Source organism: Delphinus delphis, chromosome 12 (assembly GCF_949987515.2).
Source record: "Delphinus delphis chromosome 12, mDelDel1.2, whole genome shotgun sequence".
Classification (NCBI taxonomy): domain Eukaryota; kingdom Metazoa; phylum Chordata; class Mammalia; order Artiodactyla; family Delphinidae; genus Delphinus; species Delphinus delphis.
The window spans coordinates 82,707,912-82,727,744 of NC_082694.2; the positions used below are offsets into that span (position 1 = coordinate 82,707,912).

A 19,833-nucleotide genomic window follows, 5' to 3' on the forward strand; every position below is an offset into this window, starting at 1 on the left:
TTTGTCACATCCTCTAGGTTTAAACAAGTCACAGCCCTGCCCAGATTCCACTTCGCTTCTCGGTGGGGTCGGCAGCTGTCTTTGCAAGCTCCGATTCGCCTCTCTCCTCTTGTTTCCTGCCCAGCTGCTCCTGAATCTTCTAGCTTCGTCAGTGCTCAGTTGGGCCCTTCCTGGGACTTGCAGCCTCCTCCAGTCCCTGGTCTATCACAGATCTGTCAGGCGGTCCCAACCCAGAAAGCAATTTGGTGTGGGGCTCTAGGAGAAGCAGCAGATAAGAGGAGACCTTTGATGTATATGGTATCTGCTGAGTTTTGAAGGCATTTACCAATCACCAGGCAGTAGCTACCTCCCTGGACTCCTTGGTGAAAACGTTTATTCAGACTCTGAAATTCCAGACCCTTACATTTTTTAAAGTAGCCCCTCTCTAACCGATTCACTGAATACTTTTTGAACACTTTTGTCTCATCCCAATACCCACCGTTTCCCTCCCTCCAGGAAGGCGGTGTCTTCTTTGCTCCTCTGCCCTCCCGAGCTCTGGCATGAGAAAAGAGGGCAGAATGGAGACCAGGGACTGTGTCAGGAGGGCAGGAGGGCTGTGGGAAGCACGGTTGTCAGGGTAGTGCCCCAGCAGGGCAAGGCCATCATAGGAGCACAGGTGGGGCAGTCTGCCAAGGAAGGGAGGGAAGGTTCTTCCAGGGAGGGGAGTAAGCAGGTCCCAGGGGTTTCCCTTGCCGGAGACAGAGTGATAGAGACAGTTTCCTGAGGCACTGGACCCTCCCTCAGTGTTGGAGAAGAAGCAAGGGAAGACAGGAATTTCTGTTTGGACTGTCTTGCAACCCAACACCCCACGGGGGCTGAGCTCTGGGGATCACAGCCTTGTAAGCTTTCTGTTAACTCATCTTGAGCTTTGACGACGAGCCCCTGCACACACACACACACACACACACACACACACACACACACACACGATCTATTCTTCACGGCAAGCTCGGGAGTCCTGGAGAAATCTGAGGTTCTCCCAAGTGGCTTATCCTACACTGTTGTCCCCTGCTGTCTTCTGGCAGTGGAACCCTCGTTTTGACAGATAGTGGATTTGTTTGTTAGGGCTGGTGTAACAAAGTACCACAGACTAAGGGGCTTAGACAACAGAAATGTGTTCTCGCACAGCTCTGGAGGCTGGAAGTCCAAGATCTCTGGAGGCTGGAAGTCCGAGATCAAGGTGTCAGCAGAGTTCATTCCTTCTGAGGGCTGTGAGCGAGAATCTCTTCCAGGCCTCTCCCCCAGCTTCCAGGGGCTTCCTGGCAATCCTTGGTGTTTCCTGACATGTAAAACATCACCTTGATCTCTGTCTTTTTCTTCTCCTGGACTTCTCCCTGTGTCTTCCGCCTGTGCTTGTCTGTCTCTGTGTCTAAATTTCCCCCTTTTACAAGGACACCAGACATGTTGGATTCGGGTCCATCCAAACAATCTCCTTTAACTTGATTACGTCTGCAAAAATCCTACCTCCACATAAGATCCCATTCTGAGGTACTGGGGCTTAGGATTTTAATGTATGAATTTGCGGGGCAGCCAGGGGCACAATTTAAGCCCTAACAGACAGCATCTTCCAGGGAGCCATGCTCTTCATGGGAGGCCCAAGCCCACACCCAGTGCTGGGGAGTGAATCGTAGCCAGCTTATGTCAACCACAGAGGCCCTACTCTCCCTTCCAGGTATGAAGAAGGCAAGAGGATATGGTATGTTCCACCCAATGAGACAGGAAGGGAAGTCTGCTGAAGAAAATCATCTCTTAGATACAGAGAGACACAGAGGAAGAGATGTCCTTTCCTTTGTCTTATCTGTACCTGATGCCTAGAACTGGGGCCATCTTGGAACCACAAGGGGAGCTGGGCTCACCTTCTGGGCCTGGGAATGACAAGAGTGGAAAGGCCTGGGTCTCGGTGTTGTTCTCGAGGTTCTAGGTGGATGATACTGGAGCCTCCCTTCCTTGAGACGTCTTGTCATAGGAGATGATTAATTTCCGCTGTTGCTTAAGCCAGCATGTAACGTAACAGTGTGCTTACCAGACTCTCCTTGGGAAGTGTCCTCTGAGTGGGCAGGAAGAGGCTGACAAGCCTTTGGAAAGGGAGCTGTGCCCGTCGTTGGCTTGTTGGATCTCAGGCCCATTCCCCACCCCACCAGGCCCTGCTCTGTCTCTTGGGAGGAGTGGAGACAGGCGCTGACCCCTGGAAATCACGCTTGCCGGCTCTCTGGCCAATAGGTTCCAAGTGGGAGGCCCTGGCAGGAGCCTGAGGAAGGTAGAAGTGGACCTTTTCCCTCCCACGTCTCTACTGCGGGCAGCGTCCACAGCAGCGGCCGCTTCCCCAGTTCCAGCACATCTGGTCGGCACCTCTCCCTGTGGTTCCGGCCCCCACTGGACAGCCCCCGGGTCCTCTGCAGGTGGGCCTCGCTCCCGTTTACGCCCAGCCCTGTGGGTGGTGGTGCTTCCTGCAGTGGTTAGATATTCTGTTATCTCTGTAGCTAGTTCCCGTCCTAGTTAAATTCCCTTTGCTGAACTGCCTTGCCTGCTCTGGCCTGAGCGATACAGGGCACGACCTGCCGAAGGAGAAGGTTTTGTACCTGTGTGTGGTGGCCTCCCCGCCTTCTAAGGTCACCAGGTCCTGTTGTCAGCGAGGATTTGGTGGGACTGATGGGAAATGCAGGTTGAGGCCAGAGCTGAGTTGTCTGCTCCATGAAGGAAAAGACCCCGGGGGTCGGATGCTGCCCCCAGAACGACCCCACCCACAGACCTCGGTCCTCTCGCCAAATGAAGCTGGGCCTGTGGAGGGCTGCCTCTGTGTGTGCCCCTGGTTCTTGCCCTGCGTGCCACGGGCCCCTCGCTGACTCAGCCCAGCCCTGGACAAGCCTTTCCAAGCCCAGAGCTCTCCAGCTCTCCGAAGACTCATAGCAGAGCTCACACCTTTGCCCTCGGGCCCCATGGTGGTACCGCGTGACCACCGTCCCAGGGACCAGGACACCGGAGCGCAAGCCCGGGGATCAGCGGCCCCTTCGGACTGTGAGCTCCTTGAGAGCAGGGGCCTCCTTCGCTCGCCTTCTCCCTGGTGGCTGGAGCGGCCCTGGGCTAGGCCGAGGGCTCACAGGCTGTGCGAAGGGAAGCAACGAGCATCCCCTTCGGATGCTCCTGCAGCCTGTCCTTGGGAGCCCAGACCCACGGCTGCCTTGTGTCCAGGGGCCCCTGCGGCTCAGTCCGCCATGATGCCGCAGGCCGTTTGGAACTCAGCTCTGACTTGGCAGGAAAGTGATGCTAACACCACTCCTGGGAAGAGCACGTTCCAGAAGGTCTGGGTTGTGCAAGGGCCCTCCACATGCTGTTCCCTGCCTAGGAGAGAAGTCTTGCAGGCTCTGGGGATTCCCAGAGGCGGGGCCCCACTAGGGTGGGCCCCCGGCAAGAATGGGGCCGTGGCAAAGCCTAACAGAGGTGCTGCAGCACGTCGGGTCAGAGGGAGTCACCGGGAGCTTAAGAAACAGTTCTCTTTTAGCGCTGGGGAGAAGGTCAGGTTTCACTGGGGCCCCGTCAGCTCCTCACTGGTCCCCAACAACCCAGCCCCCAGCTGCATACAAAGGGGGGGGGGTTCCTCCCTTGCCCAGCACATCACTTGCATGTAGCAGACACTCAATATAAACATGTATTGCACGAATGAATGAATAAACGACCAAAGGAAAATATTCCAAATCTTTTATCCCCCAAATTTTAGATAGCACATGGGGAGAAATTCCCACAAGTTCATCAGTCATGTAGCAAATACAAATCACAGATTTCTCAGGACAGCCCCAGTTTCAATTTAACAAGATTGAGCGACTTCTGTGTACCAGGTACTCGGCTAGACACTTATGAAGACCCGTAAATCATAGTCCTAACTTCCAAGGGAGTGGGAGTGGGGGAGGCCCAAGGTGCCCGCACGGTGTGACCCATGCTGTGATGTCAGGCATGTGGGGCCTGCAGAGCAGAGTGGTGTCAGGTGGCTAGAGTGGCAGGAGATGGGTGAGGCTGGGAAGGTGAGCAGAGCAGACCTCGGAGGCTCCTGGGTGCTAGGCTGAGGCATTTGGACTTTACCCTGTGGACCAAGGGCCACCAGCAAAGGGCTTTAACTAAACAAGTGGTCAGATCTGAAACCTTCTGTCCTGTGGTCAGCCCACGTGTTAGGAAGGTGGCATGTCTGAAGCTGGCCTGGGCACATACTTCCTGGGACTCTGTGTTCAGTCCACTGAAAAGGCAGGCTGTGGGAAGCAAAGCATCGCTAAAATCAATGCGCCAGGCAAGTGAGCTACTGCTTCTCAACCTCTGGACAGAGGCCACCTCTTCTCGGCAATGTACCGTGTGGCCACTGACGTGCCGCAGGGCCTTGCTGGGCTCCCAGAGGCCTGGCCCACTTCCTGCCAGATGGCCTTTGCCCCAACAACTCCCAGGGAGCCACAGCAGGGCGGAGGCCGGGTGGGGCGGTGATGCAAGCACTTCATAATACAAACGTCCCGGGACTTCCACCGACACTGGTGTCTTTGGCTCTTCCAACAGGTACTTTTGGAGATGCTCTACTTCTCTGATGACACCTGTGTTGCTCAGAGCAAGGAGGGCCTCCACGGAAGTTCCCTGTGCCCAGGGCACATCACTTGGATATTGGCAAAGATGGTACACTTTCTGCCTCATAGGGTGGATTGGATTTTGGGAAACACCTAAAACAATTTAAGAGCAAGCCTGGAGTATCAGTGAGTAACTGAGCTTCCAAACATTATTTTTGGTCCAGCATCCACATGTGACTAGCAGTGTCCCGTGACTGATTCCTATTTCCCTAAGTTGTGGCACCCTTGCAGGACAGGTCCTAACCCCCCAAAGTCCTCCTGTGGCTGGATGTCATGAGCCTCACTCCAGAGTCAACTCTTACTACACTTCTGGGAAGAAATTGGATGCAGAATATATATGACCACAACGTGTGGACAGAACACAAACCCATTTTCCAGAAAGTTCTCAATTTTACTGGAATGTTGACTCTTCCTTTACTGAGGACATGGATACATAAATCCTTGCTGACCATTGTCTCTTATGTTACTTCTTCTCAGTAAAGGTGACTCCTTAAAGTTTTAATTATCATATACCTTTATAAGGCCTTTCGGGTAAGTAAGTTAAGAAAAGATACCTTCTGTGCCAGATATGTCCTCACTTTTGGTTCAGAAAATGTGATTTGCAGATTCCTACAGAGCTCTTTGTAAAAGAAGTCAGAGATTCTTAGAACACCAGAGTGCAAGAGCCTGAGTTTTCATTCAGTCCAGTCCAGCCAGGGTGCATTTTACAGAAAGAGCTTGAGATCCAGAGAGCAGAAGTGATACCCAGGGATGAGCTAGGTGCTGAGGGTAACTAAAAAAATTAGAGGTGGTCCCAGCACTTAGGTGGGATGACTAAGGGTACAGAACTTATTGGCATGTCCGACGTGGTTTTAGATGTTTTTGTTCACTTCCCTAAGTTACTGCTTCTGCACCAAACACAAAAACCTCATCTCCATGTAAGGGTAACTTCTAGATGTTGGACTACACATCGTTTTCAAGGATCTGCTGCTTTTCTCTAAGGAAAAAAGAAAAAGTAAGGGAGAAGATAAACTCTACTGAAAATATACAGAAAGGCATGAATGCCATTCATCTGAACAAAGCCAGGTTTAGTCACTGTAGGTTTATCTTTTCAGATCCAGATTGGTAACTGGGTTTAATGACTCAGGCCTGCTGACTCCCAGACCCAAGGCCAAACTCTAAGAGTCTGTCTGCAGCCAGGAGGGCCAGTTCTCAGGGAAGCCGCACTTCCTCCTTCCCTTGCTTCTGTTTCCCCATCTGGGTCAAGATGGGTCATCTGGGCAAGGCCAGGCCTCCCCAGGGGAAAGTGCAGCACATGGGCAGTTTGGGGTGGGCTAGCAGGAGAGGCAGTGTGTAGAGGTGACCACATGTGAGTAGCACATGTGAGCAGCAGAGGGACAGATCACCTGGCTTCCTGAATCAAGAACTTGCCTCTGGGTTCCAGCTAATGCTTCTAATTCTAAAATTCGGTCACAGAGCTGAGCTGAAAGGGACTCTAGATCAGGCCCGAACTCTTCCCTTGATGGCTGGAGAGAGGCTCACAGGGGGTCAAGGAGATGGTCAAGGTCACACAAGGCAAGCTGCCGGCGGGACGGGGGGGGGGGGGGGGGGGGTGGGGGTGGGGGGTGGGGGGCGGGCTGGCTATCCTTCCCTCCACACCGGGCTCCTACTAGGATCCCACACGCTGAGACATCCGGTTCCCTCTGCTGGCAGGAAGCCGAATAGTGGGGACAGTGTTTGCCACGCAAGGACTGGTTGATTGATGTGCCTCAAGAGCTGGGCAGTGCAGACAATGCTCCCCTCTTGGCCCCAGCTCTGGACACGGGAGACTTCCGGAGTTTGAGGAAAAATCTGCGTGTCACTGGAACAAAATGTTTCTTCTCAGAGCGGGGATAAATACCAGTGTTCACCATGGAACCAAAGCTGTCCCACTTAGTGCCTGGGATTGTAATGATCTCTGATGGGATTGTTAATTTCATTATTAATCTCATTCCCTCCTAGGAATTAAAATTGCTGAGATGGGGATAACTCCCCTCTCCCTCTCTCTCACTGGTACCCAGTGGTTACTCAAGGACTATGTAAAAATAAGGTTGATCAGGGTGGCCAAGAGAAAAGGGAGCTCTGCCTGTCATATCCCTTCACATAGGAACACTCGTTACCGTTTACTGCTGTCTTCCCTTTTCTTGATTCTGTGGAAGCCATGCATGGTCCAGGGAGAGTTAGATACTCATTCTTTCCTGCATTCATCAAACAAGCACTCACTCCTCACAAAGAAGGTTTTTGTAGCTGTAAAGATCCTTGGGTCTTCTAGTCCAGCCTTCTTCTGAGGCCCAGAGAAGGGAGGTACCTTACCCAAGATCACACAGCAAGTTGGGGCCAAGGTGGGCTACAGTCTTGAGCTCTTCCAGGGTCCCTGCCTGGGGCTAGTTTCAAACTTTTTTACTCCCACCCGCAGCCCTCAGGTCGGTCACACCCTAGGTTGGGACATAATCACCTGTTGGATTTTGTCTACAAGGGAAGGAATGGTAAAAATGCAAGGGGCAAAAAGTGCCCCAAATCCCTCCCTGGGGCCGGCAGTGGGGGGCGGGGGTGGCCTGCACCCTGGAAAGGCCAGTTCTCCATCAGAGCCTTGGCTGCACTCCTGGGGACTCCCAATTGATGACAGGTTTTGCCATATGTATTTCTTGAGTAGACACTGGTGGTGTTGGGACTCAACTCTCCCAAAGTGTGCCAATCGCTGCTGCCCTTAAAGAAGTCTTCGATGAGTGCCACCCAATACAACTAAGGGCAGTGGATCGCTCGGTGGCTTGCAGACCTGTTACTTCCTACCCCTTCCTCTAATGCCCTGAGACGAGTCTTTGGCTTAGTAAGCGTAACGTGTATCTTCGCTTGTCCACTGCTGTCTGCCACCTAGTTGGAAGACACCTGGATATGTTAGACACGGTTTACAGGCGCAGTGGCTCGGGAGCTGCCCCCAGCTGTGCCGCTAACTTGCCGGGTGACATTTCTCCCTTCTGCGTCTCTGCCCCCTTCTTCGTGGGATGGGACTGCGACAGAATCGCTTCCAGGTCCCTCCCATAGGAATGGAGACGCCGGGCAGAAGGAGCCAGAGTGTGCCAGGTGGGGTCCACGTGGCCCGCTCGCGCCCGCGATTTCCTTTCTCCGCCCGAGGGCACGAGGCATTTAATGCCAGGTGGAAGAACAGTGCTGTTTGGCGCAGGAGCTGAAATTTGGCGGCGGTCGGAGGCTGGTTTCGCAATTCTTCGGCTGCGGCTCTTGGCCCCAGGCGGAGCGCCAGGCGCAGGCGCCTGAGGGTGCGCTATTGGAGCCCAGGGCCCGCGGCGTGTGCGCCTGCGCGGGCCTGCAGCTGGCCCGGGAGGGGCGGGAGCCGCTCGGATGCGCTGACGTCGAACCGCCCGCGCCCCCCGCCCCTCCGCCCGGCTCATGGTTGGCCGCCGCCGCGCCCCGCCCCCTCCCTGGGAGGACGCCCGGACGGAACCGATCGCGGCTGGTTTGAGCTGGTGCGTTTCCATGACGACACGCGCGGCGCTATAAGTAGCGGAGCTGCGGCGAGTCGGGCTTTGTCAGTTCCCTCAGTCTTCCTCAGCCTCCGCCGCCGCCGCCGCTGTCCCTCTGCCAGCGCTCCGGCACCACCTCGGGCCGGCGGTTCTCCGCAGGAGGGAGTGAGGTGGCGGGCGGCCGGGCGGGCGGCTGACGGGGGCGGCGGGGACAGCGGCGGGGCGGCCGGCGGTCCTGCGCGCTCGGCGGCGGCGTCTGGTCTCCATGGGGTCTGCCCGCGGCGCCCGTGCGCTCTAAGGTGAGAGGGGCGCGTCCGGGCGGTTGGAAGGCCGGGGGAGCGGGGGTGACGGCCACGTGTCCCTGCGCCCGGGCCCGGCCTGAGGCCGGAGCAGCTCCCGCGCCGTGGAGCTGCGAGGACACGTGGTCGCAGAGCCGGCCGCCGGCCCCTGACCTCGGTGAGCCGCTGCGCCCCCGGCCCTGGCGTCCCCGGTGAAGCCGGCCCCCGGCGCGCACGGCGGCCGCCCTCCCGGCTCAGGGCAGCCTGGGCTGGAACGGCCCGGGGTTCACCTCCTCCGAACCACGTCAGTGAGGGTTTCTGAGCCGGAAGCTGTTGAAAAGGGTCGGTCGTTCCTTCAACTGCTGTGTTTTTTTTTAAACCCATGTGGCAGTCCGGTAGCAGGTGCAGGAGAGGTAGGAGGCGAGCCGGCGCAGGTCTCCGGGCTCCCATCGCTCGCACTCATTTCTAGAAGGAAGAGACGTGCCATTCCGCCGTATTGCCCTGGAATTTACTTTTTTCTTTTTCAATTTAGCTTTTATTTGTCCTGTGTGTACAGAGCGAATGACCCAGTATAGAAACCCACTCGGGTCGCTAGAGCTGAGATGAGATAACCTCGTAGTAACAACTGGTAATAGTCAACCGGCCGTGGCTTAGAGTTGTTACGGGATCTTTGAATGACTCGGTGAGTCAAGGAAAACCTATAATATTAAGATCCCAGTTCAGGCTTCGGCATAGGAGCCAGTCCCAAGATCTTCCCAAAAAGGCCACCTGTGTTTGAAAATGCGAAATAATGGGGGAAAGTGGGGAGTAGAACCTCTTAGAAATGTCTAGGGAGAACAAAGAATGTGTTGACTTCATTCACATCTAAAATAGGGCGTAATTTCGTTCACTTGTAAATTTTTCAGTTGCTGTTTGAATTAGTACCTGTCTTTTCTAACGTTACCCAATTTGCAGTAAAGCATTTCATAGCAGAGAGGCGCTGTCTTGCGCTAGTCCGAGTCATTTTAAGTAACTTAGCTATACAGAAAGAACACCGAGAGGTGTTCTTGGGTGAAATGTTTCTATATCAAAAGTTATTGAGATAGGGCTTCCCTGGTAGCGCAGTGGTTGAGAGTCCGCCTGCCGATGCAGGGGACACGGGTTCGTGCCCCGGTCCGGGAAGATCCCACGTGCCGCGGAGCGGTTGGGCCCGTGAGCCATGGCCGCTGAGCCTGCGCGTCCGGAGCCTGTGCTCCGCAACGGGAGAGGCCACAACAGTGAGAGGCCGCGTGCCGCGAAGAAAAAAAAAAAAGTTATTGAGATAAAGCTTTGAAAGATACAAGAAAGCAAAATACTTAGTAGGGGTGTATTTCAGAGAAACAAAAACGTCCTAAGCTTAAGCCTGAACATTGCTTTAAAAATGTTTAACAAGACTCTAAATAGCCCAATCTGTCACCGGTGAGCGTATTTAAATGTTGTTATATAGACAGAATGGGTTTGCCGGCAGTTAGTCTCTTCCCTTCCCCTACGCGCGATTTAGGCAACGTAGGTGGTTGACAATGCCAGCAAGTCACGTTAGATCAAGCCTTGCAAGTTCTGCCGTGCATGGGTTTGGATTTATGGCAGGCCCGTCCCCCTGGGCCTCTCATAGTGTCCCATGCCAGAGCAAACTGGCCCAGAACCATTGCCTGGCCTCTGCCCGTAGGCTGCAGGCACTGAAGCGGGTTGCACAGTGGAAAAGAAGCCCTCCCTGGCAGAAATTAAATAAGTTAAAATCAGTAATTTTAAGACAACTGTCATTGACCAGTGTCGCATTTCATGAAGGCGGAGGACAGTGGCTCTGATTGTTAAATGAGCTTTATTTTTGCTTATTCATAAATTATTGTTGGCTTATTTTTGTTATTCATAGTTAGTCAAAACTTATTCCCAGGTGATGATCCTTCATAGCTAAGCAGGTATTAGAGCACCTGTAAGGACAGTTGAGGTTCCCAGAGTTGCTGATTTAGTAGGCAGTGCTGGTTTAAGAATACTGATTTCTGATCCGCTACAGCAACTGTAATACATTATGTTGATTTGAAGATTGCAGTTTTAAAAAACACATGCCTAGCGTGAAAATTAGCTCATAAAATTCTCAGGAAACTTAAGAGCACTCAGTTGAGAGCAATGATGCCTGTTAGTCACTAAAAGTTGTTCTGTATAAGACTTAGGAAATAGCAAGGTGTTTATACAGCAACTTTGAAAAATTGCTGTCATGCTATTTTAAGCTTCTAAAGAGAAACAGATCCGAAATAAAGTAAGCTAACTGTCATGAAACTTTTTCCCTATCAGTGAACTAAGTGCAGGAAAGCTTCTGAAACCTGCATTCAGCAGTTTTTAGCAGGGATATTTGAAATGCTTTTTTTGAGGTGGACAGTACTATATATGGAAGTTCAGTGTGAAAAACTCTAGCGTTGTATCTGTGGTGTCCTCATTCCATTGAGGTTTATGGAGTCACGTGACCTAAACCTAGGAATAATGGGATTCCCAAACCCAGTGAGTGAGGTGTCTGTGGAGGGTGCTTGAGTAGTCCTGCTTCTTGTGTGTGCTGCCAGTAACTGATCTTCCAATTTAATGTGTTCCGAAGGTGGACAGCAGATTGTGCGTTTGTCAGGACATTTTCACTGCTGCAGCAAGGGCACGCACATCTTTCAGTGGGACTTGGAATTCCTAGAGAATTGCCTTTGTGAAAAGCTGGCATAATTTCTTTAAATTTCATCTCTTAGTTTCCCTTGTAAGTATTCATGGTTGTTGCAGGCTTATCTTATTAGGAGTTACTAAGTATTGCTAAGACTTCTGAGTAAATCGTCTGCCCTGTCTGCAGTTTGTTGTTTCAGAAAGATATCAAGGAACCATGAACAACTTTAGTAATGAAGAGTTTGACTGCCATTTCCTGGATGAAGGCTTTACTGCCAAGGACATTCTGGACCAAAAAATTAATGAAGTTTCTTCTTCTGTAAGTGTATGTTAAGTCCTTGCTGGGAGTGCAGCTTTGAGAATGTTGGGTTGGATGGGAAGCTTCAGTGGGGTCTTGCGGAAATGGAAATGTTTTATTAGGGAATTTAGAATTTAATTGGCTACGGATCGTGCAATAAAAATGATATTCATGCCAGGAATTGACTAAATAGAGTAGGATTCATGAGAATGACGGGCAAGGGAAGGGAAGCCTGCGTGTTGGACACATTGTTAGGCCGCTGATGGGTTTCCTGTAACCACTGTCACTGCAGGACGATAAGGATGCCTTCTATGTTGCGGACCTGGGAGACATCCTGAAGAAACATCTGAGATGGTTTAAAGCTCTTCCTCGGGTCACCCCCTTTTATGCAGTCAAATGCAATGATAGCAGAACCATAGTGAAGACCCTAGCTGCCATAGGGACAGGATTTGACTGTGCCAGCAAGGTGAGCAAAAGCCGCAGAACTCACAGGATTGTCATGGCCTCGGTGTTCCCGCAGGGCAGATCAAAACTGTGTTGCTTGGGCAGGAGATGCTAATGAATTGAGTGGGGGTGGTGACAGCTTCCCACGTTTTTCTGTTTCTTCCATGTATTAGCTACATGTATTGTAACACCTCTTCTTTTTCAGACTGAAATCCAGTTGGTGCAGAGTCTCGGGGTGCCTCCAGAGAGGATTATCTATGCAAATCCTTGTAAACAAGTGTCTCAGATTAAATACGCTGCCAATAATGGAGTCCAGATGATGACTTTTGATAGTGAAGTTGAGTTGATGAAAGTTGCCAGGGCACATCCAAAGGCCAAGTAAGTTACTCCTCCATTTGAGGGCAGGGTCAGATGTGGCATCTGTATAATAATGGCAGACAAACTCAAATTTCCAGTTGTTAGATTTCCATACTTTAGTAAATTATCTGTGTACTGGGTCAGAGACAAAGTAGAAAAAACCTTAAAGCCTCTTGATTAATAAAACCAAATTAGACTTAAACCACAGGGTATCAGAGCCCAGGAGTCTCTGTCTTAACCATGGCTGTAGGTGATCTTCTGTTATGGGAAACTTGATACACTTTTCTTGCCTCTAGGTTGGTTTTGCGGATTGCCACTGATGATTCCAAAGCAGTCTGTCGCCTCAGTGTCAAATTTGGTGCCACACTCAAAACCAGCAGGCTTCTTTTGGAACGGGCGAAAGAGCTGGAGATTGATGTCATTGGTGTCAGGTGAGATCTTGGTGATGGCAGAGGTAGAGATTAAGATTAGACAATGCAAGTTTTATAGGTTTTCTCCCACTGTGAATAGTTATTTCCAGAAATAGTAAGAAATAGCATATTCTACTTTTTTTGCCCCAGCTTCCATGTGGGAAGTGGTTGTACTGATCCGGAGACCTTCGTGCAGGCCATCTCTGATGCCCGCTGTGTCTTTGACATGGGAGTGAGTATATGTGAACCCCAAGTGGGAGGAGGGGGGGCAAGGATGACAGTAATAACTAGTCCCGATTCCAGAGCTGACCTTTTGTAGAGGTCATCTCATATTACAGACATTTAACCCCATCTGCTGTGTGCATTTGTCACGCCGTGTTAGGAATCTGGCTACTTGGTTGACCTAATTTGATTGAATTCACTTTCTTGACTCCAGGCTGAGGTTGGTTTCAACATGTATCTGCTTGATATCGGTGGTGGCTTTCCCGGATCTGAGGATGTAAAGCTTAAATTTGAAGAGGTAATTTATAACAAAACTATAATCTGTAGCTCTTAGCAAGTTCTTTTTTGGAATATTTCAAAACTTAACTAGTTTTAACAGATAGTAAAGGGACTATACAAACGTGAAAATAAATGTCTTGGTGTGGTAATTTGAATGACTTCTGTGCTATTTAAAATGGTACTTAAGGGACTTCCCTGGTGGTGCAGTGGCTAAGACTCCGAGCTCCCAATGCAGGGGGCCCGGGTTCAATCCCTGGTCACGGAACTAGAAGAAGTTAGGCCATTATATGCTACTCATTTATAAAATAAATCCGTATTCTTTTTTGTTAAAATTATGTGCATAGGCAGAATAGAAAGTTTTGTTCTGTTGGCATGTATTTGCTAGATAAAAACATTTAGGCACTTTGTAAGTGGTAATAAGTTTGTATCATTGTTTAATAAAATCATATCCATAACATCTTAGAGTAGAAAGGGTGTCTGGAGGGGAATCAAAATGAAACCACAGGGATGTACAGGCTGGTTTTCAGGGAAATGTTTATCTTTTGCTGTTGTTTGAGGGTAAACCTCTCTGCTGATGACTGCTCTCAGTGCTTTTGATGTGTCATGTCACAAGGTACTGGTCCGTGTGAGTTCCCCTTGATGACTAACTGCTCTTTTCTATCTCACTCTGGTAGATTACCAGTGTAATCAACCCGGCGTTGGACAAGTATTTTCCATCGGACTCTGGAGTTAGGATCATAGCTGAGCCAGGCAGATACTATGTTGCATCAGCTTTCACACTAGCAGTTAATATCATTGCCAAAAAACGCGTATTAAAGGAACAGACAGGCTCTGATGGTACGTACAAAGGATGATTCATCGCGTGTACAACAAAGTTGGTACATGAAGTGGTAATTGAGACTAATTGTGCTTTTCTAGATGAAGATGAGTCAAGTGAACAGACGTTTATGTATTACGTGAACGATGGAGTGTATGGATCTTTCAACTGCATCCTCTACGATCACGCACACGTGAAGCCTCTTCTGCAGAAGGTACCTTGTGAACACGCTGTAGACAGCAGTTAAGAGGATTGGTCGGAACAAGTGTAAGCAGGCATGTTCTTCTCTCTCTCAAATGTAGAGACCCAAACCAGATGAGAAGTATTATTCGTCCAGCATCTGGGGACCGACCTGTGATGGCCTGGATCGCATTGTTGAGCGCTGTAACTTGCCCGAGATGCATGTGGGCGATTGGATGCTCTTTGAAAACATGGGTGCTTACACTGTCGCTGCTGCTTCTACTTTCAATGGATTCCAGAGACCAACCATCTACTATGTGATGTCAGGGCCAACATGGTTAGTGACAACAGTGTGTGTGTTTATGTTTCCTGTAAGAAAATAAAACCTTCCAGGATTTGTTATGCTTGCTCTTGTCGAATAAGAAATTGCTTTACTTAGGGTTAAATAGTAACTTTTTTTTTTTTTTTTTTTGCGGTACACGGGCCTCTCACTGTTGTGGCCTCTCCCGTTGCGGAGCACAGGCTCCGGACGCGCAGGCTCAGCGGCCATGGCTCACGGGCTCAGCCGCTCCGCGGCATGTGGGATCTTCCCGGACCGGGGCACGAACCCGTGTCCCCTGCATCGGCAGGTGGACTCTCAACCACTGAGCCACCAGGGAAGCCCCAGTAACATTTTTTTAAATTGTTTTTCTCTCCATATTAATGTATGCTTTAGAAATTTTGGAAAATACAATGGAAGGAAAATCCCTTCAATAATAGTGATCTGTATTTTCAGATTTTTAAGGCATAATCATTTTAGAAAAGATCGATCAGGATATTTCTCTGCAGCTAGAATATTTTAATTAGTGTCTGTGACTTGTGCTTTCCTCGTTACCATAAAGATGGTTCTGAAGAAATGCTTGCTGTAGAGCTACGTTGAATTGCTTCCTGATGACATAGTAACCAAGGACATAAATAGGCTCATGAATAAGTTATTCTCAGTTTCTCGGTGTGGAATTGCTCAGTGAGGGGTGACTCAGGGTTTCTGAGCGTGCCACTCTGTCTCTTTCAGGCAACTGATGCAGCAAATCCAGAACCACGACTTCCCCCCCGGTGTAGAGGAGCAGGACATCGGCACCCTGCCTGTGTCCTGTGCTTGGGAGAGTGGAATGAAACGGCACCCAGCAGCCTGCGCTTCAGCTCGTATTAATGTGTAGATACCATTCTTGTAGCTGTTAACTGCGAGTTTAGCTTGATTTAAGGGTTTGGGGGGACCACTTAACTTAATTACTGCTAGTTTTGAGATGTCTATGTGAATAGGGTTGGCACAGATGCAGCAACGTGGAAGACTAGGCGATGGGGTCACACTTATCTGTGTTCCTATGGAAACTATTTGAATATTTGTTTTATATGGATTTTTATTCACTTTTCAAACATGCTACTAAAGCGTGCCCCTCAGCTGCTGAGCAAGCGTTTGTAGCTTGTGCATTGGCAGAAAGGGCCAGAAGCTCAGTGCTGTGACCTGTTTGAAGTAAAGTATAGGCACTGGGAAATGTCTACGGCGTGTCCATTCCAGATGGCTCACCTTGCGTGTGGTTTACAGGTGGGAAATTGATGCTTCTCCCATAGGCTGAGAAACTTGCCCCAGAGGACTAAGGAGTTGACAGGTTTTCAATATTTTGAAGATCCACGGAATGCCTTTTTCCTGTCTGACATTTTTATTTCAAGTCCACAAGTCCTGTCGGAAGTTTGCTTTGGATTCCCAGAATAGTGAGTGGGTCTAGCCCCATGTGCGGTGGAAGGAAAAGGAGGGGCGAGACAGTGAGCAGTCTCTGCTGTTAACGGCTCAGTCCACCCTGGATGCGACTGTGAGCCTGGAGTGCCCAGGGCCCCTTGTTAACTAGCCGGCCTGCGGCGAGCAGGGCCAGTGCCCAGGCCCCCTGCACCCTGCCTCCAGAGGCTAGACACAGGCCCTCCCCGTCTTGACTTCACTAGTTGCATAGTTACAACTAGTTGGGAATGTAGCACAGCTTTTGGTAGTTGTTGCACGTGTTGTAGAGCTTTACCTTCCGACCTTGGCCTTTTATATTCTCTTACTCAACTTGTACCCCCAGTCCTCAGAGGAGGTTGGCAGGCTCCCATACTAAATTTCCAAAATGGGAATTGTGAATTCCTGCTGTAGCAGAGGGAGGAGGGAGGAAAGGAAGGCCACGTAAAAGCCAGGTGTCACCTTAGTAACTGCCACTGGTCTGTACCAGACACTGCAGACGGCACTGAGTGTCTCACCAGCTTCGTTAGAGGGACACGGGGAGACAGCACGTGGTACAGGTGGGAATGCTGCAGCTTCTTGCATCTCAGGGACTGCATTAAGCGCTTCTGCTGATGCTGTTGGTACCTTTACCAAGGAGTTGAGGGGAGTGACTTGCGTTTCTAAAAAGCCACCTTCCCCCGAGACCTGAGTTCCACCTGGACACAGCACATTGCTGTGATCGCTGACATCACATCTCGGCTGGTTAGCCAGACCCCTGAATAAGACTTCTTAGGAGCCACAGAGAAAATAGGTCTGACTGGAGTCTGGGCAGAATAGAGGAAAGAACACAAGTGGACTGTCCGTCCGACTTCCTGTGAGCACATCCTTTTCTGGGTCCTCAGTCTGCCCGCTGCTAATGTTCAAAATAAAGGAATTGGTGTTCTGTATGGATTAAGTGCCAAGAAATGCAAGCTAGATGCCATGCCTAAGACTTTGAGAAATTAGATTTTCTACCTTCAGAAGTGAGGAGTAACAAGATGCCCTAGTGACAGCACTGAGCTTGGATTGAAAAGAGGAGAGGTTTTCCACTCAAAAAGTATGCAGGACTGAGGGCTTGGGAACTGCTCTGCTCGCAGCCTGTTAGGTAAAAGTGCAGTCCAGCCAACTGGCCAGTGCTGGTGGGGACAGAAGTAGCCCCAGGTAGTCCCATGGCGCCCATACAACAGCCTCTGAACCTGGCTCATGGCAGCTTGGTGAAGCAACTTGTGAGCCCTGGGAGCCTGTATGGTGACACGGCCTGGGCTGGGCCAAATGACCTCCCGTGGCCCCTACACCTGGGTGTGGGCGAGTTTGGCAAAAGGATGGAGATCTCAGACGGCTGGGTGTGTGTCGGTCAACACTGTCCTCCAGGACCCTCAAGTTCTAGCTTGCAGTGTGCACTTAGTATGTCCATTACAGATGGTACTGTCCGGTCATTCATAGAAATGACATTCCTAGACCTTGATTTGAAGTGAATATAGCTCTGGCCTCCACCAAGGCTGTGGGTGACTCTTCCTCCTGAGGGTGTTGGAGTCTCCACGCAGGCCCGCATGGGAGGGGCTACTGGTTCAAGGTAAAGGAAGTGGTTTCCAAGCCCCTGCATTTGAATCACTTGGGGAGCGTCTGAAAATGCAGATTGCCGGGTCCGCCCCAGGACTGGGGACGGAGGGTGGGGCAGTGGGTAACCACCTGGGCAAAGTAAGATGTCACTGATGCTCCTTACACCACAGTAAATCCCAGATGAAAGTTTTCATTGTGACAGGCCACAAATGTATTAGAAGAAAACATTTGAAGTCAAAAATGCAAGGGGCAGGGGCTTCCCTGGTGGCACAGTGGTTGAGAGTCCGCCTGCCGATGCAGGGGACACGGGCTCGTGCCCCGGTCCAGGAAGATCCCACATGCTGCGGAGCGGCTGGGCCCGTGAGCCATGGCCACTGACCCTGCGCGTCCGGAGCCTGTGCTCCACGACGGGAGAGGCCACGTGGAAGGGGCCAATTTCTTTCCTGTTCAAAGAGCTCCAATAGATCTGTAAAAAAAGAATTCAATAGAAAGTGGGCAAGCCACTTAGGTTCACAGAAAAGAAAAAACTTTGAACTTGAACAAACTTTAAAACGCAAGTGCATATTAAAACTATGAGAATCTATCACCTGTCAGTTTGACGAAGGTAGAAGAGTGCACTGGCTTGCTGGGTAAGCAGGCTGGCTCGCCCAAGGCAGATGGGAAACTGAGAATAAGAAGAATCTCTGGAGGGAATGTGGCGGTATCAGAAATAATCCACGTTATCTTTGCCCCGACAAGTCTACTTGTAAGAATTTTCTGATAAGTCGGCTTAAGGCTTTTCATTGTGACAGTGTCTGTACAGCATGTATTAGAAACAACCGTATGCTCGTGAAGAGGGTGCTGGCTGATGAGATCACTGGGACACACGGCTGCTTCAAGACGCAGAGCCCTGCAGGAGCTGGTGGGGGACGATCTCCAAGCTGGAGAAAGGGGCAGAGGAGCACCGTGCAGTGAGCTATCCCGTGTGTAAAAGGCGCCAGGCTTGGTGTGCACGCCTGTCCCTGCACACGCGTGGCAGCTTCCGAAAGGACTGACGAGAAGCGCAGCAGGAGGATGGAGGCCTGAGGAGGGGAGTGGAGACTGACTTCATACGCACCTTTACGCGTGTCTATTGCTGATCTTAAAGGAATCAAATGAATATGCCTCCTGGGTGAGGAAGGAGAGGCCCAGAGAAAAAGTCCTCAGTCGTGTAACTCCCACGCGCACGAGCGGCTGAACCAGGGCCCGCGGGCTGGGCCGGGGACAGGGCGGCGTTGGCCAGGGCCGCCCTGCAGGGCTGGCTCGCACCCACCCAGCTCCTGAGGCTGCCGGAAGAAGCGGCCGAGTCTTCGGGGCCGAGTACTCACCCGCCCCCCCCCCCCCCCACACACACACACCTCTGCCCCGCAGCCCCGTCCCCGCCTGGGCGGGGCCGTCTGCCCTGACAGGGCGCAGTCCCCCCGGGGACGGGGTCAGAGCCTGGCCTGCACCTGGACCTGTCCGCAGCCAGGGCGCCACTGTCCACGCCTTCCACAGCCCTCTCGAGCCTCCTGGCTGACCAGCCTTCGTGCTGCCTCGCAGGCGGCCCGCTGGCCCACGCAGGCCTCGCTCGGCCTGTCTTCTGTAGCCCTGTGCTCCCCACGGCCCACGGTGACCCCTGTGATGGTCACCTTGCATCTCTGTGCAGACTCCATCCTTGTTTGTCAGGTTATCTACCTGCCAGCTGGTCAGGCTGTACTTTACGTGGCAACCCTATCAACCAGGCTTCCGAGTCCCGGGTACCAGGAGCCCGGCCTCGGCTTCTGTGTGCTGTGTGGCCCACGGGAAATCAGGTGCTCCCCCGGGCTTTAGGCTGTCAAATGGGACAGAGGCAGAAAGCTCCTGTATGAAGCTGGCCGGAGAGGCTCCGAAACCAGGCTGGGGGATCCGCGCTCCCAGGCCCGGACGGCCCTCCCGGATACGGCCACCAGGGGGCAGCAGCACCTCGTGCTTGAGACTCCTCGGCCCATCTGGAGCTGCGACCAAGTGGGCAGGTCCTTCAGTCCCTCAGCAAACGATGGCAGAGGCCTGACAGGAGGACTGTGGGGACTGGAGCGTGGCCTGGCTCAGGGGGAGATCCAAGGGCAGCCACACCTGGGCAGCTAGGCTTTGAGGCTCCAGACAGCTCGCCCTGGACCAGGCTGCTCCCCCCGAAAATCTTGCGGAGCCCCACAGACGAAGACTCCCCCAGCCCAGCCCTCACACGCAGGGAACAGCTGGGGGTCCCCACGGCCTGCATTCTCTGCCCCCTGCCTGTCCGGAGTGGGTGATGCCCCCAGCCTGGGCTCCTGAAGTACCCACACCACACTTGGTGACCTGGCCGGCCACCCCTCAGGCGCCCCCTGGACACACCGCTCGTGCCCGTGCCCCGCCCGGGCCCTGCGGCCAGGCTCACCCGCCCCCCATCCCCCGCTGA

At 51.8% G+C, this 19,833-nt stretch overlaps 1 protein-coding gene and 1 non-coding gene across 4 annotated transcripts; both read left to right on the forward strand.

The window, feature by feature from the left end:
* Positions 1–8,161: 8,161 nt before the first annotated feature.
* ODC1 (ornithine decarboxylase 1) lies at positions 8,162–15,603 on the forward strand. Of its 3 annotated transcripts, none has more exons than XM_060027096.1 (12): positions 8,162–8,433; positions 11,015–11,161; positions 11,252–11,383; positions 11,655–11,828; positions 12,012–12,184; positions 12,460–12,594; positions 12,724–12,805; positions 13,010–13,093; positions 13,749–13,911; positions 13,993–14,105; positions 14,194–14,408; positions 15,123–15,603. In XM_060027096.1, the coding sequence occupies exons 3-12, from the start codon at positions 11,282–11,284 to the stop codon at positions 15,265–15,267; spliced, it is 1,386 nt and encodes a 461-aa protein (XP_059883079.1). In that variant the 5' UTR covers positions 8,162–8,433; positions 11,015–11,161; positions 11,252–11,281; the 3' UTR covers positions 15,268–15,603. The 3 variants fall into 3 exon arrangements, with proteins under 3 accessions (XP_059883079.1, XP_059883080.1, XP_059883081.1); XM_060027098.1 differs by lacking the exon at positions 8,162–8,433 and adding an exon at positions 9,078–9,094; XM_060027097.1 differs by lacking the exon at positions 11,015–11,161.
* LOC132435653 (small nucleolar RNA SNORA42/SNORA80 family) lies at positions 9,995–10,126 on the forward strand. The gene has a single exon (XR_009521596.1). It is a non-coding gene; the product is annotated as a small nucleolar RNA SNORA42/SNORA80 family (small nucleolar RNA).
* Positions 15,604–19,833: the final 4,230 nt, after the last annotated feature.

What these genes read in the sequence shown, in the direction of transcription:
- ODC1 (XM_060027096.1), top strand. Translation starts at nt 11,282, where the DNA reads ATGAACAACTTTAGTAATGAAGAGTTTGACTGCCATTTCCTGGATGAA. An exon ending in AGGGCACATCCAAAGGCCAA is followed by an intron (nt 12,185 to 12,459) that starts GTAAGTTACTCC and finishes TCTTGCCTCTAG; the next exon opens with GTTGGTTTTGCGGATTGCCA. An exon ending in GCTGTGTCTTTGACATGGGA is followed by an intron (nt 12,806 to 13,009) that starts GTGAGTATATGT and finishes TCTTGACTCCAG; the next exon opens with GCTGAGGTTGGTTTCAACAT.